The sequence below is a fragment of the Protopterus annectens genome, chromosome 13.part0, assembly GCF_019279795.1.
Source record: "Protopterus annectens isolate FY-2018-M chromosome 13.part0, PAN1.0, whole genome shotgun sequence".
NCBI lineage: Eukaryota > Metazoa > Chordata > Ceratodontiformes > Protopteridae > Protopterus > Protopterus annectens.
Window position 1 is genome coordinate 1,263,317,523 of NC_056747.1, and position 25,544 is coordinate 1,263,343,066.

The following is a 25,544-nucleotide window of genomic DNA, read 5'->3' on the forward strand; positions in this document are numbered from 1 at the left end:
TAATCTGTGCAAAAGAAATATATTTTATAATATGTTTATGTTTTGAAAATGGTTAAACACACATGGTAGGATGGTAGGATCTGATGTCTGGACAAATCATTCTTAAATGTTTTACTTTCATTCAGTTAAAGCAAGACATCTATCAGTACTACAGTAAAATAAAGCATATGAATGCCATTCATTAGCATAGTCAAAAGGTAAACAAAACTGTTCTAGTGTATAAAATTAAATAAAAATAGATGAATAAAGATTTAAAGTCACAAGACATGACATGCTTGTATAAAGATATACATATACAAGACAGACATGCATGTATGTTCTTTTCATCTAGAGTACATCTGTTACAATACACAAGAATAACAGGCAGACAACAGCAAATATAAATAATATAAATATAAATGTGTTGGTTAAACTAATATCTATTTTGTTTTTTACAATTTGTTTATAATTATATAGTAACACCAAACAGTTAAAGTTCTGAATTTTAAAAAGAAAATCACAGATGGTATTATTCAAACAGTTTTTGTAAAATTAATGGCAGGACAGTTAAATAGATAAATAAATAAAAAAAAATACTGAAATCCATGTAAGGTAATTGTAAAATGATGTCTATTTATGTTGTATAAATGCATAGTTATGCAAATCACAATCACATTAAAGGAAAAATGCCAAAAGAATTAACTATAGTTTACAGAATATGAAATGTGAACTAAGACCTTCCTAGACTGAATAAATAGTTACAGGAAATGCTGGAAAGATAAGATAAACAACAAGACTGATTGCCAGAAAAGTAGCTTGAGTTTTTCTAAAGCATCATTGTTATTAAAACATAATTGTTAAAATATTTACAGGCAACACTATTTAGTAATTGTCATAAAATGCCACAATTGTGCATAGATGTCACTTATAATCTGTTTGCAAGTAAATGTTAAAAGGACAAAAAAAAAACCTCAGTTGCATCAAGTACAGCCAGCAAATGGGCTATAGTATATATACAGTTCAAATCAATTGTGCAGAAGAATGTAAATGCCTACTAGTGGTAGTAAACAGCAAAAGCTTTATAAAAAATTATCAAATCAGACAAAAGTTCATAATTTAATAAAATAAATATATAACCATAGTGTTAGGCTAACATACATTCTATTTTCACAGCATAGGGCAGGTAAACAGTGCTGAAGTACTACAGGGGGAGGGGTACTTTCTCAGTTTTACACTGACTGTATAAGAGGGAGGGCACTTTCTCAGTTTTGCACTGACTGTATAAACAGACTGTGACAAGGGTCTGAAATAAAGCTACATAAAAATAAATAATAAGGGTCTAAAATAAAGCTACAGGAAAAAAAATATATATCTCATTCATTCTTGACAATACTCTTTTAGGTAGAGGGAAAAACAGGTATTAGTGTATTAGAAATACTGGTAAACTGGATTAAACCTGACAGGATAAGATATTTTACAAGTTGTTAATAGCTATCATAATGGTTATTATTTTATTGTTTAGAAAAAAACATATACAAGAGAGAATAAAGATATGCAAAAATGCATAAATGTTTCTAATAGCAAGAATGGTCACTATTTTTAATAAGTTTTTGGCAAAACAATGTTGGTATAAAAAGCATGAATATTTTTAATAATTGTTGAGTATGTAGTTTAAAATAACAGGACATATGGATTTGGTGTCAATTCCACTAGATATTTCTAAAGAGACAAACATTTTCCAAGATTTTGCTTAATATTAATGTTATTAAATTTGTAAGATTAGACTAAATGTACTTTATAGTCATTGTATGTACAAATGCAGAAGAATTCAGTACAAATTAAATAAATGTCTAGTAATGAATGTGTGTGAAAAAAACATATTTAAAGAAAAAATGGGTCCAGGATACCTACTAGATTAAAATGCATGAATAGCAAACAGTCTGTGTAAATACATACTGTACAGAATACATCGTAATAAGTTCAAAAGTAATTTGTCAAGTTGTAATATCATTGGTTTTACCACAGTAAAATAACTGCTTTCAAATATTTATTATCTAAGCCCAGTTCAGTACTTTATCAAGATGTTAATGGGCAGTTCAAAGACATGACCACAATGTTATGGTTAAAATGACATTGAAATTGTGTGTTTTCAGCAGTGTATAAATGCTTGCAGTAGCACATGGTTACTGTCTCTTATAGTTGGTTCAACAGTTGCAAAGAGTTAATGAAACAGTTCTAAGTCATAAATGAAATTCTGTGATTGCAAAAGAATAAATTGATCAAGTTAAAGCAGACACAGCTCATAACTGATAAAAAATATTTTCACAGAATGGTCTGCAAAAGAAAAAGTTGTTAAATACATTCAGTTTTGGTAGTAATACTTTAATATCATTGTATTAACTATGTAAAATTGCATTTTGATTTGTTGTATCAAACTAAAGGTCTGTTTCTTGTGTTTTCTATATAAAATGTTTTGAGTATGTTTAAAAACAGAGGGAATTGTTAGATTTTATGAATATAAATCTGAAATTAATTATGTTGTAAATATGCTGAAAGAAAAGGCTTGCTTAAATGCAGAAACAAAGTTTAAGTAATATGTGATCAGCAGTCATACTAAATGACCATGGCTTGGAAAAGGAATCTGCTGAATGGACATTTTTCCCTTAAAGAACAATGGCATGTTATTCTGCATGGAAAAACAGGATAACAGATGTTTTTTATACAAAGATCCAAATAAAATACAGGATGTTCACACTGTCAGAAAAGCTGATCTCTGACAATGTGTTTTCTCAAAAATATGTTTTTCTTCATAAAAACAGGATATGCTTATCAGCATTGACATAAGAACACATGTTTCTATACACAGATTCAAATAGAATACAGGACAATGTGTTTCCTCAAAAATATGTTTTTCTACATGGATATCAGGACACTGTTACAGGATATTCACACTGTCAGAAAAGCTGGTCTCTTACAAGACATTGTTAAACAAGGAAGTTTAGTATTGTTTCTACAGGATAAGCAATTCTCCAAAATATGTTTAAAAAGAGTATATAAAGAGCTGTATAAATCCAGTTGTTTAGGGATATGGTAGGAACACATTTGGTGTTCTGAGGTAAATGTTATATCTCTCACATCATCTGTACTACATGAGAAGTAAAGTTGGAACAGTACTTTTAAGCTGCAACATGGTTTCGTTTGATTTATTATAAAAAGTTATTTGTTACTGCTCTTTAAAGTTGATGCTGCAAAGTATATTCTCTCATCAGTGTATATTCTGCAAGTTTCTGTATGCAACAGACTGTGAATGCAAATATAATCAGACTTTGAATTTTAGCAAGAATCCAGCCAGCAAGACTGAGTGTCTTAAGAACACTGCAAATCCATCACACCAAGCAAGAAGCAAGTAAGAGTAATATAATATTTTTTCAAGTAGGTCCATGATGATGCGCTCCACAGCTTTGCATACTAGACTCATCAGGCTAATGGGGCGATAGTTCCCAGGGTCTGTAGTGCTCCCCCTTTATGGAGTGGGATGACCATAGCAGTGCGCTATTCATTAGGGACATAGCCTGAGGTAAGGCTGTGATTCAACAGGGCACACAGATGTGATGCCAGGTCCTTTTGTAGCTCATGTAGGATGCAGCCAGGGATATTATCAAGTCCCATGGACACTGTATTCTTAGCTTTGGACAATGCAGCTTTTACCTGTGCCTCAGAAATGGTGGATACCAGGCTTTCTTCTACTACTGTGACAGGGCCCTTGGGGGGGGGGGGGTAAAGTTGGCACTGAATCTGTTAGCCAGTATGTTGGCTATATCTGTTGGCTCAGTATAGGAGGTGCCATTGTGCAACAACTCAGAGCAAATCTTGGTACTGCCTTTGAGGTTTTTGATATAGCTATAGAAGGCTTTATGGTTGTTTTTGGAGTCATCCGCAATTCTGCCTTCATAGCTGGCTTTAGAGAATTTGTTAAGGGATCTCAGCTTTTTGTTGAGACTGATAAGGGAGGTTTTTCAGTCTTGTGACTTCATTTTTTTCTGCAACAGTTTCTTCCTTCTGTTGTAGAGTTTATTGATGGCTGTTGCTACTGACAATGGTCAGATGGTACAGACAATGACCACAGAGCACCATCTATGAACCACACAGGTCTTTCCAATCCAAAGTGTGCCAGGCTACCCACTATGGTACATTCAGCATACCCACCATGTAAGATCATGTGGGAAGAATGCCTCACAGAAGTACACATTGATGACTTTGTGGGTCCAGTAGGCCCTGCAGCCATTCCAGACTAGGACAGCACAGAGACAGACGTCATGAATTTGATGTTCCCAGAGGAGCTGTACTCCCTTATTGCCAGTGAAACTAATTACTACGTTGCACAGAGGCAGGGTAATAATTGGTGGAGTCCTGTTTGTCCTAAAGACATACGCACATTTCTTGATATCAGAATATACATGTCTATTGTACATGTTCCAGAATACAGGCAGTACTGGGAAACACACCATGTATATGGTTGCTTCCTAATAGCTGAGTACATGACCCGAGAGAGGTTTGAAAAAATTCACCAGGATTTCCACTGCAACGACAACTGCCTCAGCCAACCCCAGGGCTCTGTGGGTCATGACAAGCTACATCATGTACAAGCAATAGTGGATGGAGTACTTGATGCATGCAGGACACAGTACACTGTGCATCGTCAGGTGGCTGTAGACGAAGCCATGGTCGGCTTTCATGGACACTTGACATTTAGACAGTTTATGCATGGTAAGCCAGAGAGGTATGGCATTAAGGTGTGAGAGTTGGTAGACTCTCATAATGAGTATGTACGTGAATTCTAGGTATACACTGAAAAAGCAGAGTAGAATACAGAGGTCGGACTGGCTACCGAGATGTGGTTGACTTAACTACATGACTGACTGGCAAGAAGCATCACATGCACTTTGATACCTTCCTTACCTCTGTCCCCTCTGGCATAGCAATTACTGCAAGATGGTCTATACTGCTGTAGAACCATGCACACTAATAGGTTAGGATGGACTCTAACATTCAACAGACAGCACCTCTAGGTTACTACAAGCAGTTGCAGAGTGGCCCACTGCTAGCTAATGAATGGAAGGATAGCAACCTAGTACTTCTGCTGTGAACTAATAGTAACCCAGCCTTGTCAGTCTCCAGCACATGCAGGAGAAAATATGATGGAACAAAGGCATCAGTGCCAGGTCCACCAGTTGTAAACATGTACAACACTTACATGAATGGGGTGGACCAAGCAGATCAGCTCAGGACACAATATCTAACTGCCAGAAAGGCCCACAAATGGTGGCTGTACTTGTTCTGGTTCTTATGGGATGTGGCCACACCAAATGCTTTTGTTATATTTCGTGAAACTAACAGCCATCAACAAGTATCACACTCTGTATGCGTTACTCCAGCAACACAGTTACAGTTTCACGAGAACATATAAATGCATCTCCTTGTCAGTTACAAGAAGAGGAACAGATGCACTGAGACTACTGTACCAGAGCCAGTGAGCCAATATGAGCATGGCTTACACCAGTGAAATGGAGGAAATCAAGATGCAAACACTGTGCCAGCAAGGGTAGACATGCTGTACCATCACAGGAATGCCTGACTTGCAAGATCAACCTGTGCGTTTAATACTTCGGTGATTACCAAGGCTATAAAGGTCTTGCGGACTGCTGACAGCAGAAAATGTACAGTATGTAATGTACAACAGAAATAAAGTTATGTAGTCATACCTAAACACCATGAATCTTAGGATCATCCAGGATGGCAGTAGGGTATTTGGAGACTCTTCAGTTCAGTCCCATTGTGCTGCTTTCCTGGGATATGCATGGTTTCAAGGATAACCCCATGATGCCTTATTTCCATTCCTGAAAGGACACATGCAATAAGAAAAAGCAAAGCTAAGTCTTTTCTTTTTTCATGTACCCTTTGTGTAGCTCTCCTGTCACTCTCCCTCCCTCCCTTTAGGTAAAGTAAATGTATTAAGGTGAGGGCAGGACACATTAAGTCCCCACCTTTGATTCTTTATGTCCAGTGCTGAAATGACACATGGGAATGGAAAAAGAAGAGATAAGGCAGATTGCTGACACTGAAGGAAGTCATGAGGCAGTGCCAGTCTTAGCAGTCTGTGTGGGTAGCCAGCACAGGTATGGGACACTTCAGATGCCCTCGAGTCCCACTGAAGCTCCATGCCTGTCCTGGGTTTGTTAGTGGAGTGGCAGTCCTGACTCTGTTCTTTTTCTTTACATGTGCCCTTTCTGCAGCCCCTGGTCAGTATCCATTCATGCAGTATTTTGTCTAGGGCAAAAATGTGTCTGTTTACAGTGATTTTTTTCCCACTGCCATTCTGATAGTGTGTGTCAGTTGTTGTTTTCCTGGTTGGCAGGTACGTAGCTCTGAATCATCACTTCAAATAATGAACCTTATCAACAGAATAATGCCACTGTGGATAGGAGTGAAGATTCGAACTGACAAACAGGGTAATGCATATTATACACATATATATGCAGTAATCCGATAAATCTCCCAACAATCACCAGTAACCTGTTTGTATTTCTTCCCTGTGTAGGTGCTTCTACCTTGTGACAGTGACATGGCTTCTAGAGCAGGGGAACGGCAAGTGAGAATGTGGGTGTGTGGCCAATCCTACATTCACTGGGCTGCAAAGCCATGCCTCCAGAAGTGACAAATACTACAACTCGAACTTCCCCAAATCTAGAGTGAAGGTTCACTGGATCACAAGAAGAGGTATGCATTGGAGTGGACTCCTGCAGTTGTTGGAAGAAAAGTGTTTTGAGGGAGTGATGTCATCTCTCATCCACTTATAGAGCTCAGGTTTCAAATCAAGTCGATTTTTGAACACATACAGTTGTGTTGGCCATGTTGTCATTTTGTGTAGTCTGACATAATTCCTCACCAGAACTGGAGAAATGCAAACAGCCAACAGGCAGCGCACAAGGCCAGACGGTTACAGAATGGGTTCACACATGGCTTGATGGACAAGGTCGGCAGATCAACAATCAGCCATAACAGCATCACAGCAGAAGATGTTCACCTTTTCAGAAATGACAGAGTTCACCTAAATGAAGATGGCATTGATCTCTTCTTGACTGAGCTGCACAATGGTCTGATGACAGCAAAGCACGATATACTGGCAACATGTACCTAGTGACAAAAGATGGAAAACTGCCATGACCAAGTAGGATCACTATGGTAAGTAAAACTCAAATAAATCTTATGAAAACCTTTTTCACTACTTACAACACAATAAAATAACTGTAATTGTATGCTGTACTCACTCATATGTACAGATATTACATGTTATGACTCGAGTTATGAAAATTATGATAATGTTCATACTATGTTGTACAAGTCTGCTAGGGAACTTGACAACATGCTAAGTAAAACCTCATTTTGAAGACAATATTAGTACTTACAACATGGTAAAAGAAAGTACAGTTGTGTACACTTACCATAAATGTAGATGTTCAAGTGTATTCACTGTTGCAGTCATCACATTTGGGTTATCCCTGCCAGGGTAGCCCTCAGCCGGCCCGAATAACAGAGGCTTAGTATTTCTGTGTCGGTTGCTGTCGCATCAGGACTGACGTCAGGTTGTCAGTAGTATAAAGAAAGGCAGTTGATGCCATTACATCAGTTTTTCTTGCCCTAACCTGTCAGCAGCCCCCAAGTGGGACAGATTCTGGTGGAAGAACCTCACCAGTAGAAAGTAAATACCAACATGTCCCTTCTAAGGAAAGAGAAGAAAGAAGAGGGGGATAGAGGGAGGGAAACCAGGACTGCAACAGTGAAAACACTCAAACATCTACATTTATGGTAAGTGTACACAACTGTACCATGTTCTTCATGTTTCACAGTTGCAGTCATCACATTTGGGTTGATTCCCAAAGCTGAGGAAAAGGATGGAGGCAGTCAAGAAGACTGGGGACTGGCTAGGATGCCCTGCAAGACTGTGGTGGCAAAGCATGCCCTGGATTTGGAGAAGATAGGCAGGTGGTAATGCTTGGTGAAGATATGAACAGATGTCCATGTTGCAGCCTCCAGGATGTCCCTGGTGGGGACCCCTCTAAGAAAAGCTGCAGAAGTGGAGGTTGTCATGGTGAAATGTGTCCTGACCACCTTTGGGGGAGGTTTCCCATGCTGTTTGTAGCAGAAATGGATGCAGTGTGCTACCCATTTGGAGATTATTTGGATATGGCCTTGCCCTCTGCCCCTGCTGCAAAGCTGACAAGCAATTGATCAGTTTTTTCTAAAAGATTTACTCCTGTCCAGATAGAATCTGAGCTGTCTGTGCACATCTAGGGAGTGCAGAATCCTTTCCCCCTTGTTTTGTGGGTTAGGGAAAAAGGTGGGCAAATGAATGGATTGGTTGAGAGCCACACTGGACAGCACTTTAGGCATGAAGGATGGGTTAGTCCTGAGGGAGACCCTGTCAGCATGGAGCCATGTGTGCTTGTAGCTCTGATACTCTTCTAGCTGAAGTAATGGCCAAAAGCAAGGCTGTCTTCCAACAGAGGAATTTTTACTCTGCTGAAGCTGCAGAATCAAAGGGGTGGGGTGGGTGAGCTTTTCCAACACAAAGTTTAGGTCCCAAGCTGGAGTAGGAGCTCTTTTTGGTGGCCTTAGGTTGTTAGCCCCTCTTAGGAACTGCTTGCTGAGAGGGTGTTGAGAAGAGAGTTGGCTCTGTGCTATAATAAGCAGCGATGTCAGAGGCATGAATTTTAATAGAAGAGAAGGATAGACCCCTGTGTAGTAGGTCTGCTCGGTAATCCAGGATGAGAGGTAGGGAGGGCTGTGCCATTCCATCTCCCTTAGCCTGGATCCAGGTGCAAAACCTTTTCTACTTGTAAGCATAGGATTTTCTAGTGCTGGGGTGTCTGGCCTCACGTATAACATCTAGGACTTGTTTGCTTAAGCTGACAGCTTGAGGAGAGGTCAGGGAATAAGCCAGGCTGCCAGGTTGAGGGTCTGCAATTGAGGATGCATGAATTCTCCATTCCTCTGGGTCAGGAGTGTTGGGATCTGAGGCAGGTGCCATGGGGGCAGAGGTGACAGGCTGCACTGCAGTGGGTACCAGTGCTGGCATGGCCAGTCTGGGGCAATCAGGACTGCCCTCGGTTTTTCCTCCCTTATTTTTAGCAGTACCCTTGAAATGAGTGGTAGAGGGAGAAATGCGTAGACCAAGAGGTTCACCCACTGGAAGGATAGAGCATCCACTTTCCAGGCCTTGCTGTGAGGTTCCCTGGTGCAGAATTTGCTGAGCTGATGATTGGAGTGGGAGGCAAAGAGGTCCACCTTTGGGGTGCCCCATTTCTGGGTTACAAGTATGAAGGTTCTGTGGTCTAGCTGCCACTCATGTGGGTCTAGCAGGTTTCTGCTTAAGCTGTCTGCCAGAGAGTTTAGGGAGCCTGGCAGGAATTGTGCTAGCAGGTGTAGCTGCATGGCTGAGGCCATGTACCAAAGGGTCATGGCGAGCCTCCAGAGGATAAGAGTGAGTCCCTCCCTGTTTTTTGATATACCACATTACTGTGGTGTTGTCTGTTTTGATCAGTAGAGGCCCTGGGGAGAGTAGGGGTCTGAAAGCTGTCAGGGTGTGCTGAATAGCTAGCATCTCTTTTTCGTTGATGTGCAGATGTATTTGATTTGGGCTCCAATGGCCCTGAATGCACCTGCCATCCAGGTGTGCACCCCAGGCATAGTCTGATGCATCTGTGGTGATGGTCTGGGCGGCATGGGGTTGTGAGAAGGGAAGTCCCTTGTTGTGGTTGCATGCTGCTGCTCACCAAAGAAAATCTTTCCTTAGACAAGGTATCATTGGTATGAGAGTTTCCAGGTCTTGAGAGTGTTGACACCAAAGGCTTTTTAGGTACCATTGTAGTTTCCTCATATGCAGTCTGGCATATGAAATGAGTAGAATGCAGGAGGCCATGAACCCTAGAGCTTGCAGGATTTTCCTTGCGGATAACAGGGTTCTGGGTGGCTAGTTGAGAGAAGTAGCCTGTCAGGTAGGCTTGTTTTTGTGGAGTAAGGAATGCCATCTGGGATGCTGTGTCCAGGCTTGCTCCCAGGAATACATTTTTTTGTGTAGGGACTAGTTTTGATTTATTTTCATTGATAGTATACCCCAGGGAGGTCAGTGGGTCCTTTACAAAAGTCAGGTGCTGTAGCAGCTTTTCCTGACTGTATGCCTTAATCAGGCAGTCATCTAAGTATGAGTAAATATGAAGATTTCTTAGTCTGCAAAAAGCAACGACAGGAGCCAAACATTTTGTGAAAACTGTGGGAGCAGTGGATAAGCCAATGGGCCGCACAGAGAACTGAAAGTGCATAGATCCTGCCCTGAAACGTATGTACTTCTTGCATGATTCCCTGACTGGGATGTGTAGGTAGGCCTCTTTTAGGTCTAGGGTGGATAACCAAGTATCCTTGGAAAGCATTGGTAAAAGCTGCTGGAGGGTGAGCATTTTGAATTTTGGTATCACCAGAAAGGTGTTCAGAATGGATAGATGGATGATGGGGCGCCACGTGCCCTCTTTTCTGGGTACAAGGAAGAGTCTGGAATAGAAACCTTGGCTTATCTGTTCTGCAGGAACATGCTGTAGTGCCCTTATTGAGAGCAGGGAAAGGACTTGCTTTTTGGCCTCTGCCCACTGGTTTGGAGGAAGATCTGGGAACCTTTTTGGGGTTGGTGGAGTGTGGAAATAAAATTTATATCCCTGGGACACTATGATGAGGACCCATCGGTCGTTGGTAATGGTGTTGTGGAACACCATTTCAAAGGCCTGAGTCAGCATATAGATCAGAAAGCTGCTGATCTAAACAGGGTGGTCAGTAAGTGAGAAACTATTTTCATGCCAAATTATGAATATATACCATATTAATATTTCTGGCAACACCTTGATATAGGAGCTTATATACTGTAGTACTTCATAACATCAAATGAAAGCTTATATAATACACAAAAACCTCTCAATGACAACTGATGTCTAATTATCACTGCTTTGTAGATAGTTGTACTTCTTTTGCTATCTGCAAATGCACATAAATATCATATTTATACAAATATGTCAAGGACTCTTCACTTTGTACCATTGTGGAACAATATTTCAGAGGCCCACTTTGCACACAGGTCAGGAATGGCTACTGACCAAAATGGAGCAGTCAGTAAGTAAATAAGTGATTTTTTTTCCAAGTTATGAATACGTCATATTAATATTTTTAATAATAAAATAAACCAGAAGGCTTTATATGGCAGTTCACGGTATCAAAAGCTTACGTAATACTGCAAATGTTGTCACTGATACCTGCTGTCTACCTGCCACCACTTTCCAAATCTTTAGACTTGTTCAGCAATTAAATATCCTATTTAAATATCCTACATATGCATATGTGTCATATTTCTGTAACTATACAGGTTTACAGGTTCACAGGTATGTACTAGGCTGATGACCACAAGGGCCTTTTTAAGCCTAGCCATGCATCCCAAATCTCTAAGAAGTTCTGGTACCACTGATAAATGTAAGCAAGGGTTTGGGAGATGAAAAATGTACAGGTTGCCTGTGTCCATTAGAGACATAGACGTCAAACCAGTGATGAATTTCCAAGTTACATTTGAATTGGATTAGAGAGGAACTTTGCTTCACATGGATGGGGAGCCTGTTCCAGAGACTGTGTAGTCTCTGGGATACATACCCGTCTCTCCAGCAGGTCATACTTATTATCACAGGCAAGGTTTAAGTCTTTAGAATGGGTAATTCTGGTGATGTTTGTTTTGTGGATATGCAGGAGGTCTATTAGAGTGGGGTCTGACAATGCCCTGTATGCCAGGCATAGATCTCCCCTCAACAGCCAGTAGGAGACAGAATAAAAAGATAGGGCTTTGAGGCAATTTGCATAGGGCGTGTTACTTGTACCCTGTGTTCTTTTAGTGAGGAACCTTTGTAGACATTCCAATTGTTGGATGCACCTGGTTAGGTACATACCAAAGGGGGCACTGCACTCAATCATAGGTCTGATGAATGCTGAACATAGTGGAACAATGACCTCCTTTGACCTAGATGCCATACCTTTGTTTATAAGTTGCACAACACAGAATGATTTCCTCAATACAGCAGATGTGATTACTGTCTACGTGTGTCCCCAAGTCCCTGACTACTGGGTCTACTCTTGGGGTTTGTCGTCAATATGATAGTTACAAGGGGTGGATGACTTCCCAAAGGATACTATTATGCATTTCTTGGCATTTAGTTTTAGTCCGTGGCTCTGACACAAGTTGTCTGTGTCAGCGCATCCTGGAAAACATTGGTGTCTTTGGAGGATTCTGTGACTGCTTCTAATTTGTAATAATCTGCAAATCTGGTCAACTAGAGGCCCTTAACATTGCTTTGGACTTCAGAGAAGTAAATGCCAAAAAGGAGCGATCCAAGGACCTCTTTGTAGAGGTGGACTCCCCAATTCTAACTTACTGGGTCCTGTCTATGAGCCATCTGGCTTTCCACAAGGTGACATAAGGGTTTATACCTAACCTCTTGAGTTTATCAACAATGCCTGTATAGGGTATTGTCAAATGCCTTGGCCAGGTCAATGTAGTCAGTAGGAATCATTTTGCCGTCATCCATTGTTTTGGTGACATTCTCAAAGAAGTTCATCAGGTTGAGTAGGCATGACCTGCCCTTTATGAAACCAAACTGGGTTGGGTCCAGTGTATGCAGGTTTCCCATGTTACTACTGATCATTTCTATGATAATTCTTTCCATGACCTTGCATATGAGACTAGTGAGACATATGGGTCTGTAGTTTCCCGGGTCTGTAGATGGCCCATCTTTGTGTAGAGGGATGAAGATAAATTTAGGGCGAAATTTGTCTGCCAGGAGATTTGCTAGATCTTCTGGCTCAGTATTGGTGGTCTATTAACAATGAACTCTGCATGCAATTGTGTATTGCCTTTGGGTTGTGGACATAGCTAAAGAATGCTTTGGGTTGTCCTTGGCCAGGGATGCCACATTTACCTCAAATTTGGCTTTGGTAGACTTTATTTCTCAGAGTTATTTGTTTAGTTTGATGAGAATGCTTTTATCCTGTTGGGTGCTATGCCTCCTAATTTTTGCCACAATTTTCTACCTTCTATCATGCAGCCTATTGATGTTGTGATTCCCCAGGTTGCCTTGTTTTTTTTTAGTTAGTTCTGCACTTTTTTCCTTGTGGGTACAACTACCTCTATGCAGCTATTAACAGATTTGTATGGGATTTCTGTGAACAGTTCCATGTAGGCAGCAGTGTTCTCACGGTTTACGGGGGCTTAACATTCTGCCAGGTTACTACTTAACAGTAGGAAGTTATTTATTTATTTACCACATTTGTTGATTGGGGAAGTCCATTTTTGTACAAGACCCCTTTTCAGTGGAGGCTCAGCAAGAAATACTCCAGGAAAAAATAACAACAAGAATAATGAACAGTATATCTAAATGAGAACACAACAGGTAATACTGAAACTATTAAAGCAACTATTGTACAGTACCAATAACAGATATAACATTCCATTATACAAGAATTTTCTCAAAAGTATAATATGATGAAAAACAGAAAAAAATAGTGCTCAAATAGCAGAGGGTTTATGGAAGAAGTGAGAGGAATGGAAGAATTAAGAAACTGGAAGTATGGTGATGAGGAGGAGTTATAGTGAATGGGTAGAATGTTGTAGTATTACAGTGAAAAGTTTGCTAGGTGGGAGTGTAGAAAGTAAGGATTTGTTTAATTGCTAACCTGGAGGTGACCATGGACAAATGCATATTTTGGATAGCTGTGACTTTAGTAGGGACTTGAACAATTTGTGGTATTAATCCTGTTTAAGAGAGGGTTGGAATTCCAAGCTTTTGCAGAGTGGACGGAGAAGAGCAAGTCACCAGTGTTATCATTTGAGTTGATATGAGTAGGAATTTATCTTTGGAATATAATGATCTGGGGAAAATATTTTTGGATGAGTGTTCAGGGAGGTGGGCAATTGTTGGGAGAGTACAGGAGCAAATGTCTAACTGGACATAGTTTAGGTAATGAGGTAGTTCTAGCCAGTTCAATTCCTTGACAGACAGGCAGTGGTGGGTCTTGTGTTGGAGGTTGGCAGTGGATTTCGGCATTTCTGGTAAAATCGCTGGAACTTGGTTAGAAGTGTTCCTTTAGGGTTACAAAGCATTGAGCAGAGTTGAGAAAGTTAGTGAGAAGGACAGTAAAAGAGAAGTGTTTTCTTGCAGGGTCTGGGAAACAGAAAATACACCCCTGGGATTCCACCTGTGTCCCTGCTGGACAGGGGCTTTGGGTGCTGACTTGTCTAAACATGGGCTAAACTCTTGGCTAGGCTTATAAGGGCCTCAGGGCCAATAGCCTAGTAACCTGCTATGATCCTATGTTACGTAATGTCTGATAATAAAGACATAACTTAGCTTCTGGTGTTTTTTCTTTTGACAATGTGTTGTATACTTTGTATGAGAGGTAAACTCAACTTTGGTGTTGTTAGCAGAGACTATATAGAATCAGATTTATGAGCTGTGATGTGTTTGAGGATGAAGTGGAGAAGTTTACTTTTATTAGGACTGAGGTACAGCTGAAATACAGTTTGATGTGAAGGATTTCTGTGTGACTTTTTGTAGGTTGTCAAGGCTATTAGGATGGCAGATTAGGGTGGAATCATCTGCATATTGAACTATAGAGGATGATTTAGTATGAGATGAAAGTTTATTGATGAGGATGCAAAGAGTATGGGGGTGAAGAGGGGCTTGCCCCCCAACCCCTACAAATAACACTGTTTTCTTTTTAGCATGTTCCAAGGAAGAGCATGCGCAGTAATGTGTCAATGTTTGTTTGTCAACATGAGTGTGTCGATGTTAGTGACACTGATGTTTGGGAGGTTTGATGACAGTGAGTAGATCCATGTACATATTTCTATACATATATATGGATCTATGTCAAATGACTAACTTTTCAGAACTGCGAACTACAAAACATAAAGATGAAATTGTTGATGTTCCGAAATGCTGAAAATGTAGAAAACAAAAACTACCATGTTTTGTGCCTTTCACACCCAAAGATAATTATATATAACAAAATCTGAACTCATAAAACAGTGGGGAAAAGGGCAAACTTCCCAATTCCAATCTCATTAAAAACAGTCTTGCTGCAGTACCGAATGGTTGACATTTCAGACCATTGACCATCTAAACACCATCTCATATGGTTTGGTATTCTGATACTTTGATCACATGATATAAACCAATGCATGCATGTATGCACATATATATATATATACATATATATACATACATATATATATATATATATATATATATATATATATACATATATATATATATATATATATGGGTCTCCTTCAGATTGTCAAAACCCCATATAATCAAAGACCTCATCAAGAGGACAATATCAAAAACCCATTTCAGTGAACCACCGCAGCAATGAATATCTTCCCAGGTTAAGTAACCTAATGGCCAGCAAGGTGAACTTTGCCCTTTTCCCAACTGTAGTGTGATCTTGAAGTTAGTTGGGGGGGTGAAGGAGGCGCAGCCCCCCATATTGGGGGTGTGGGGGCATAGCTAGCCCACCACCTCACTGGGTTACAGATGGTGCAGTTTAGATTTTGTTAATTTTTGGAAGATTGGTTACTTAGATCTTTGTTGCTGCTGTATTTTGCTGAACTAGGTATTCAATATTGTTGTCTCGATGATCCAGTCGTCGATTATATCGAGGTTTTGACAAGCTGAAGTAGACCCATATCTCTTTCTGTGTGTGTGTGTGTGTGTGTGTGTGTGTGTGTGTGTGTGTGTGTGTGTGTGTGTGTGTGTGTGTATATATATATATATATATATATATATATATATATATATATACACACACACATTTATATATTTTTAATATATACATTTAATATTGTTCAATATAAAATCATTTTTATGTTTGACATATTAATGTCACCATTGTGAAAAGGAGTGCGTGCTGAACAACTTTAATTGTTTATTCTTTCTGTGTGACTTTTACAGTTGTCAAAATATATGCATCTGATTATAGGCAGACTTCAAAACTGCATTATTGGTAATTTAACTCTGGTGAAAATTGTGCAGCTAAGAAATCTATGGCTGTCAGGCAGTTTGAAATGCCACTGAGATTAGGTGTCAATGGGGTAATATATAAAAAAAAGTAAATTGGTTAAAGTAGTCACTAGAAGAGACAAAAATTTCAATATGTCAATGTCAATAGTAGAGACTATAAACAGCTGGAATAGTTTAGGATTGTTATTTGTATGCTTCCTGTATCCTTTACATAAAATAACGTCTAGGGACTGTCAAGAGTTCATTAATTTATTCAAGGTGCGTGAACTAGATCTCATGGCTTATTTTCAGCATCACTGTTACTGATACAAAAGACAACACAGTGTGCAGCCGTAACAGTATACAGTATGAAGTTAAACAGACATCCATTATGGATTCACCTACCTATTAATTCACATCACACTAGACAGATCACAAGAGTTTGTAAACTACAGCTTCAAAAATGCATGTAGTCAAGCTATCAGTTTTGTATGAAAGTGTATAAAACCTCCTTCCCACTATGCAGAGGCAAGTCCCCACACCTCCTAAATTTTATTTTCACTCTGAAGTTACTATACCTCAGAGAAACAGCAATCAGTGATAGGAAATGTTAACACCTGCCTTGTACTTTCTCTGAGATGCAATGGTCTTGGAAGATCAGACCTTGATAGCAAGTAAGTAAATAAAACATTTGCCTTACAAAATAAGCAAGAAATTAAACTCAGGAAGTATCAGTTTGAAACAGCCTGTTCAGAGTAAATGTAGATTAAACTGGAGACACTGGGAAAGTGAAAGTAAAATACCAAGCAGAGCTGCAACACAATTATAAAGATAGAAATTATGAGCTAATCTACACTAAAATAGTTATAAAAATGGAAACAAATAGTACATTATGGGGCAGTCACTCAGACCTAGAATGTACCACTGTCAGGCTATATACTACGTCAGCAAGGAAAACAGATTAACAGGAGTTTAAATGTACCTTTTGCATTCTGAAGCTCAGAAAACGTTTGATCTCGGCAAGGATTATAAAGCCTTTAACTGCTGAAGCTTCTGACGTCATTAGGCAGAGCATTTCTTAATTCTGGACCAACTGTGGAGAAAAACCTACTATAGCACTCAAGTTAACAGTGGAACAGTAATAGGGACTATTTGTGAGATAAAAAGACAGGAAATACCAACTGTAAATAAATAAATAAATAATAAAAGAACAGAAAATTTACTTTAGGAACAAGTGGAAGGCATCCAACTTTGGCCAAAGAATAGAACTGATGTTTCCTTTTATCCAAGTTGTTCATAAATCTACATATTTTACTGTGTTACCTAAAGTCTGTGGCAGCAGCTGGCAAAACTGGCAAAGATGGATGGGAAAATAAAGAGAGAACAATAACTTAACTACCCAATGAAAATATAGCTTCTTTAGTCGAAAAGTGGAAAATTCTATGGCAGGTGCCAGGGGCGCAAATAATCTAAGGAACAACTTCTGTACTACGGCTGTATAAGGACAGAAGAAGACCAAGTCATATTTCTATACATGTGAACTGATAGACTGCTTCAAAAGAACACTGGGGAAAAGACATTCCCTTTGGTAGAAACAGCAATTTAAGTGTACAAAAATGCATGCACACACAGCATACATCTTTTTGAAATACATGCACAAGTCTAAAGCATCAATCCGTATGTGAATATTTTGGTAAGTTCTGGGCTAAAACCTGACTGACTGCAGACAGGGACTGATCAGAAGCCCAGATATGCAAGTCACCAGTGCAAAACAGGTAGAATGGTAAGGCAAGACAGAATGCATTTAAAATGGAAGTAAAAAGCAGTGGTCAAAAAACTGGTCTTTTATGAATGTCAATGACTATATGAATAGCGTGGGAGAGCTGTCTGTCCAATATGGATTGGAATGCATAGTCTTTCCGGTAGCTACTAAACTAGCTAAGCAGTTACAGTAATATTAAGGTAACATACAAAACCTTAAGTTCATTTGCTAGTCTGATATGATGTATGCAGGCACAGGCCTTGGTTAGGTCTATAAAATCTCCTCCTGTTAACTTCACATTATACACACCTGAAGATTTTATTTATTTATTTATTTTATTTTAAATTTGTTAACCAGGGGTGTCTGACTGAGCCGAAAAGGCCCTTTTTCAGCAGAGGCCCGGGGAGAAAAGCTCCACAAAGAAAAATTACAGACACATTTAGTTATTTCGACCTGATCAGTATTCTCACAAATTACAAGAGACATGTTTTTACAGTGGTATGCGGCACATAAACAGTTACAGTGGAGAGAACAAACAAAAAAATATTAAGTTTAAAAATAAAGGTAATTAATAGATTTGTGGTGTACAGCTGAAATTTGGAACATAGGTAGAATACATACATAGTACACAGGTACAGTACACACATTGTAGATTAGCCAGTGATGTTGGTTAGTGACAGAATTAAGGGTTAAATGCATAGATAAGTTTCATGTATTTTCCAGAAAAACAACTCATACAAAAATAAAATTATGTATGCAGTTTGCATCACAGGTACGTTAAAAGTAGTGGCAAGCACTCTGTGAAGTTCTAGCAGTTTAACAGATTTACATCTCCAACAGCATGCAGTTACAACTTAACGCAATCTCGGACATGTTTGTGGAGGTAACGGACATGTTATCAACAGCAATCCGAAAACCTTACTGGTAAGACGCTTCTGAAGATAAAAATAAGCTTCATGTGTTAAGCAAAAATAATCTGCATGTCACTTACGTTGAGGACAGACTTTCCCTTGGAGAACTCCCTCTGCATACAAAGCTACAGTCCTCCAGATCGGGTTCTGTGAAAAAGAAAAAAAATATTACAGCACTTAATGATGAAAGATCCTGTGGCACTCTGGATGATGAAGAGCTGGGGATTCCACCCTATTCTTGGTTAGATTTTCCCTTCTCATTGGAAATATAACTGACTCTCATATGAAAAAATGCCAGCAATTGGTACAACCAATCTTGACCTAAACCAGATTATTGGAAAAACTGTACATGAAGTACCAACGTGAAAAAGGAAGTTAGAGTACAAAAACTGACAGCCAAAGTCCTCCAGAGGCACAAAGACTGTACAAACCTCTGGAGATTCGGAGGCTGCTATGGTAGGGGTAATATGGAATAGTAGCCAAAAACCAGCATGTGCTGCACTAACTGCAAAATGTACAGTTGTGTACACTTACCATAAATGTAGATGTTCGAGTGTTTTCACTGTTGCAGTCATCACATTTGGGTTATCCCTGCCAGACAGCCCTTGGCTGGTCCGAATACCAGAGACTTAGTATTTCTGCATCAGTTGCTGTCACTTGAGGACTGAGGGCAGGTCGTCAGTAGTATAAAGTAAGGCAGACAACGCCATTATATCAGTTTTTCTTGGCCTAACCTGTCAGGAGCCCCCAAGGTAGGAGGCCAGGCTCTGGTGAAAGAACCCCACCAGTGGAAATAAATACCAATATGCCCCTTATAAGGAAAGGAGAACAACAAGGAAGAATGGTAACAAAAGGAGAAAGAGAAAAAAGGGGGATGGAGGGAGGGAAACCAGGACTGCAACAGTGAATGCGCTTGAACATTTACTTTTATGGTAAGTGTACACAACTGTACTATGTTCTTCGTGTTTCACTGTTGCAGTCATCACATTTGGGTAGATTCCCAAAGCTGAGGAAATGGGTGGAAGCAGTCAAGGAAACTAGGGGCTGGCTAGGATGCCCTGCAAGACTGCAGAGGCAAACCCTACCCTGGATTTGGAGAAGAGAGGCAGGTAGTAATGCTTGGTAAAAGTGTGAACAGATATCCAGGTGGCAGCCTCCAGGATGTCCCTGGTGGGGACTCCTCTGAGGGTAGCTGCAGAGGTGGAGGCTGCTCTGGTGGAGTGCGTTCTGACCCCCTTGAAGGGAGGCTTACCATGCTGTTTGTAGCAAAAATGGATGCAGTGTGCTATCCACTTGGAGATGGTTTGCTTGGAGATGGTTTTGCCTTCTGCCCCTGCAGCAAAGCTAACCAGTAATTGATCAGACTTCCTGAAGGATTTAGTCCTGTTTAGATAGTGTCTGAGCTGTCTGTGCACATCTAGAGAGTGAAGAATCCTTTCCCCCTTGTTCTGGAGATTAGGAAAGAAGGTGGGAAAATGAATGGATTGGTTGACAGCCACACTGGACACTAACTTGGGCATGAAGGATGGGTTAGATCTGAGGGATACCCTGTCTACATGGAAGATGATGAAGGGTTCCACAGCCATGAGTGCTTGTAGCTCAGGGACTCTTGTGGCTGACATGTGCACGTTGTGCTAACGGGTGTAGTTGCAAGGAAGAGGCTGTGAGCCAAAGGGTCATGGCCAGCCTGAATAGAGGGTAGGAGTGAGTTCCTCCCTGCTTGTTGATGTACCACATCACAGTGGTGTTTTCTGTTTTGATCAGGAGAACCCCTGGAAAGAGAAGGGGTTTGAAAGCTATCAAAGAGTGCTGCACAGCCATCATCTCTTTTAGACTGATGTGCAGAGGGATTTGCTGTGGCCTCCATTGGCCCTATATGCACCTGCCGTCCAGGTGTGCACCCCAAGTGTAGTCTGATGTGTCTGTTCTGGGTGGTGGGGGGTGGGGAGAAGGGCAGTCCCTTGGTGTGGGAGCATGCTGTTGCCCACTAAAGAAAATCTTTTCTGAGGCAAGGAATTATAGGTAGAAGAGTTTCCAGGTCTTGAGAGTGTTGACACCAAAGGCTCTTTAGGTACCACTGAAGTTTCCTCATATGCAGTCTGACATATGGAATGAGTAGTATGCAAGATGCCATGACCCCCAGAGCTTGCAGGATCTTCCCTGCAGTTAGCTGGGGCCTGGTGGCTAGTTGAGAGAAGTAGGCTGTCAGAAAAATTTGTTTCTCTGGTGTAAGGAATGCCATCTGGGATGCTGTGTCCAGACTTGCTCCCAGGAAGATTATCCTTTGGGTGGACACCTGTTTCAATTTCTTTTCATTGACTGTGTACCCTAGGGAGGTTAGTAGGGTCTTTACAAAGGCCAGGTGCTTGAGCAGCTTTTCCTGGCTGTCTGCCTGAATAAGGCAGTCATCTAAGTATGGGTAAATTTGAATACTTCTTTGTCTGCAAAAGGCAATGGCCGGAGCCAGATATTTTGTGCAAACTCTGGGAGCAGTAGATAAGTCAAAGGGAAGCAAAGAGAACTGAAAGTGTTGAAATATTGCCCTGAAGCGGAGATATTTTCTGCATGATTCCCTGATAGGAATGTGGAGGTAGGCCTCTTTTAGATCTAGGGTGGCTAGCCAAGCGTTCTTAGAAAGCATGGGTAGCAGCTGCTGGAGAGTGAGCATTTTGAATTTTGGGATCACCAGGAAGGTGTTTAGAAATGACAGATAGTACAGTTGTGTACACTTACCGTAAATGTAGATGTTCAAGTGTATTCACTGTTGCAGTCATCACACTTGGGTTATCTGCCTGCAGGTAGCCCTCAGTAAGCCCGAATACCAGAGTCTTAGAATTTCTGCTTCGGATGCTGTTGCTTCTTTCATAACGTCAGGTCGTCAGGGGTATAAAACAGGCAGCCAACGCCATTACATCTGTTTTTCTTGTCCCAAATTTCAGGAGCCCCCAAACAGGGAGCTAGTATATGGTGTGGAAACCACCACCAGTAAAAAGTAAATACCAATACCATTAAGAATAGTCATAGAGAGGAGAGATAGAAAGACAGAGAAAACCAGGGGGATGGAGGGAGGGAAACCAGGACTGCAACAGTGAATACACTCAAACATCTATATTTATGGTAAGTGTACATCACTGTACTATGTTCTTCATTTTTCACTGTTGCAGTCATCACACTTGGGTTGATTCCCAAACCTGAGGAAGGGTGGAGGCAGTCAAGAAGAGGTAGGGCTGGCTAGTAGGCCTTGCAAGACTACTGTAGCAAATCCTGCCCTGGATTTAGAAAAAATAGGTAAGTGGTAATGCTTGGTGAAGGTGTGTACAGAACTCCAGGTTGCAGTTTCCAGAATGTCCCTGGTAGGGACTCCCCTGAGAAATGCTGTAGAGGTAGAAGTAGCCCTAGTGGAATGTGTTCTGACCCCCTGAGGGGTTAGTTTTCCATGGTGCTTGTAGCAGAAATGGATGCAGTGTGCTATCCATTTGGAAATGGTTTGTTTAGAAATGGCCTTGCCCTCTGCCCCAGTTGCAAAGCTGACTAGCAGCTGGTCAGATTTTCTAAAAGGCTTAGCCCTATCAAGGTAGAACCTGAGCTGTCTGTGCACGTCCAAAGAGTGCAGGATCCCTTCCCCTTTATTCTGAGGGTTAGGGAAGAAGGTTGGCAAATGGATGGATTGGTTTAGGGCCACACTGGACACCACCTTAGGCATAAAGGATGGGTTAGTCCTGAGGGAAACCCTGTCAGCATGGAAGATAATAAAGGGCTCCACTGCCATGAGGGCCTGTAGCTCAGACACTCTTCTAGCTGAAGTGATGGCTAGAAGCAAGGCTGTTTTCCAAGAGAGGAATTTTAACTCTGCTGAAGTAGCAGGTTCAAAAGGGGGGAGCGTGAGCTTTTCCAGTACAAAGTTAAGGTCCCAAGCAGGGGTGGGTGATCTCCTTGGAGGCCTTAAGTTGTTAGCCCCTCTGAAGAACTGTTTGATGAGAGGGTGAGAAAATAGAGGTGGCTCAGTATTGTAATGAGCCAAAATGGCAGAGGCATTAATCTTAATGGAGGAGAAAGATAGGCCTCTGTGGAGTAGCTCTGCTAGGTAATCCAGGATTAGAGGTAAGAAGGGTACTGCTGTGTCCTTTCCTTTAGACTGAATCCAAGAACAATATCTTTTCCACTTTTCCGCATAGGATTTCCTAGTACTAGACCTTCTGGCTTCAAGAATGACATCCAGCACCTGTTTACTTAGGGTTGCTGGTGGAGTATTCAAGGAATAAGCCAGGCTGCAAGATTTAGGGTTTGCAATTGTGGATGCAAAATCTGTCCCTCCTGCTGTGACAGCAGGGTAGGGGTCTGGTGTAGGTGCCAGAGTGGCACCATTGTCAGAATGCGCAGGAGTGGGTACCAGTGCTGGTGTGGCCAGTCTGGGGCAATCAGAATTGTCCTTGGCCTGTCTTCTTTTGTGGCACAGGACAAACCAGTCCAAAAACAAGCAGAAAATAGTAATCCAAAGTAATCCAAATAATTTATGAAGTGCTTTTCGTTATGGTAAATACAATAACTACCTCTATTGTATTTACCATAACGAAAAGCGCTTCATTAAATTATTTGGATTACTTTGGGTTACTATTTTCTGCTTGTGTTTGGACTGGTTTCTACTGTGCCACAGAACTTTATTCCTTGTTAGTTTTATATTTTTATCAGTTTACCTGTTTTCTTTTATCTTGAGTAGTACTCTTGAGAGAAGGGGCAGAGGGGGAAAGGCATAGATTGAGAGGTTTTCCCATTGAAAGGATAGGGCATCCACCTTCCAGGCCCTGCTGTGAGGGTTCGTGGTGGAAAATTTGCTTAACTGGTAGTTGTGGGGGAGGCAAAGAGATACACCTCTGGGCTCCCCCACCTCTGGATCAGAAAGTTGAAGGTGCTGGGCTCCAATTTCCAGTCGTGTGGGTCTAGGAGATTTCTGCTTAAGTCGTCTGCCAGTGAATTTTGTTTGCCTGGCTTAGTTGTCCAAAGCTGTGCTCCACAGAGTCATGGCTAACCTGCAGAGTGGGTAAGAATGGGTTTCCCCCTGCTTGTTTATGTACCACATAACTGTGGTGTTGTCTGTTTTTATCAGCAGTTGTCCTGGATAGGATTAGGTATCTGAAAGCTGTCAGAGCATTCTGTACAGCTAGCATCTCCTTTTGGCTGATGTGCAGGAGAATTTGGTTTGGGGTCCAGTGACCCTGAATGCATTTCCCAGCCATGTGGGCCCCCCATGCATAGTGTGATGCATCTGCAGTCAGGGTTTGGGTGGCGTGGGGTAGAGTAAAATGCAGTTCCTTGTTGTGGTTGCATGCTTCTGCCCATCAAAGGAACTCTACCCCCAGACAAGGTATGATAAGAATGACTGTTTCCAGGTCTTGAGAATGTTGGCACCAAAGACTTTTTAAGTATCACTGAAGTTTCCTCATATGCAGTCTTACATATGGAATTAGCAGAATACATAAGGCCATGAACCTTAGGGCTTGCAGTATTTTTCTTACAGTTAGCTGGGTTCTGGTGGCCATTTGCTTGAAGGAGTCTGTCAGATAGACCTGTTTTTCTGAAGTGAGAAATGCCATCTGGGAAGTTGTGTCCAAGCTTGCTCCCAGGAATATAATCTTTTGACTGGGCACCAGTTGTGATTTCTTTTAGTTGATGGTGTACCCTAATGAAGTGAGAAGGCTTTTTACAAATGCCAGATGCTGAAGCAGCAATTCGTGACTGTCTGCCTGAATCAGGCAGTCATCCAAGTATGAGTAAATTTGGATATTTCTCTGCCTGCATTATGCAATGGCTGGAGCCAGGCATTTTGTGAATACCCTGGGCGTAGTAGATAAGCCAAAGGGAAGTGCAGAGAACTGATAATGCATAGATCCTGCCCTGAAACATACATATTTCCTGATGGAGATGTGCAGATAAGCTTCTTTTAAGTCTAGGGTGACTAACCAGGCATCCTTGGCTAGCATAGGGAGAAGCTGTTGTAGGGTAAGCATCTTGAATTTTGGGACCACCAGGAAGCTGCTGAGAATTGATAGATCCAGGACTGGGCGCCAAGAGCCCTCTTTCCTCGGTACCAGGAATAGTCTGGAGTAGAAACCCTGACCCCTTTGTTCTACTGGAACTGGCTGAATAGCTCTGATGTTGAGCAGGGAAAGAACTTGGTTTTGAGCCTCTGCCCACTGGTTTGGAGGAAGGTCTGGAAACCTGCTTGGGGTTGGCAGTGAATGGAAATAAAATTTGTACCCCTGGGATACAATGTTGAGGACCCATCGGTCCTGAGTGATGGACATCCATTTTTCTTGCATGAAGGGCAAGTTTTCCTCCTAGGTGCACAAGCAATTGGGCAGGGCTGGGAAGTAGAGTTGAGAAGTGGCTTACCACTCCCTGTTTTAGGGGTGGGAGCACTCCATTGCTTAGATCTCTGCATACCCTGAGACTGTAGTCTGGGTGGTCTGTTCTCCTGGGTCTTGTTTGGAAAGGCTTGGAGGGGGCTGGAAAGGACCAGTGTTTTGAAGGACAATGCCTACTGAATCGAGGTGGTTGCACTTGTAAGAATTATTTAACAGTTTGCATAGATTTAGCTTTTTCTTCCATCTTTTTAAGAACTTCTTCTTCTTTGGTGCCAAACAAAACATCCTTATTTAAAGAAGTGTCTAGTAATTTGGATTTGACATGATCTGGCAAGGTCTGCTCCATCAGCCAAGCATGTCTTCTCAGTACAGAGCCAGTGACTGCAGC

General features: G+C 41.1%; 1 protein-coding gene across 4 annotated transcripts in view; it reads right to left on the reverse strand.

The window, feature by feature from the left end:
- Nucleotides 1–25,544, reverse strand: part of MLLT6 (MLLT6, PHD finger containing) — a 2,458,880-nt gene that overhangs the window by 292,679 nt on the left and 2,140,657 nt on the right. For all 4 annotated transcript variants that reach the window (XM_044055280.1, XM_044055279.1, XM_044055278.1 and 1 more), the window contains exon 12: nucleotides 18,875–18,941. In XM_044055280.1, coding sequence (XP_043911215.1) covers nucleotides 18,875–18,941 — 67 coding nt within the window. The remainder of the gene's footprint in view (nucleotides 1–18,874; nucleotides 18,942–25,544) is intronic.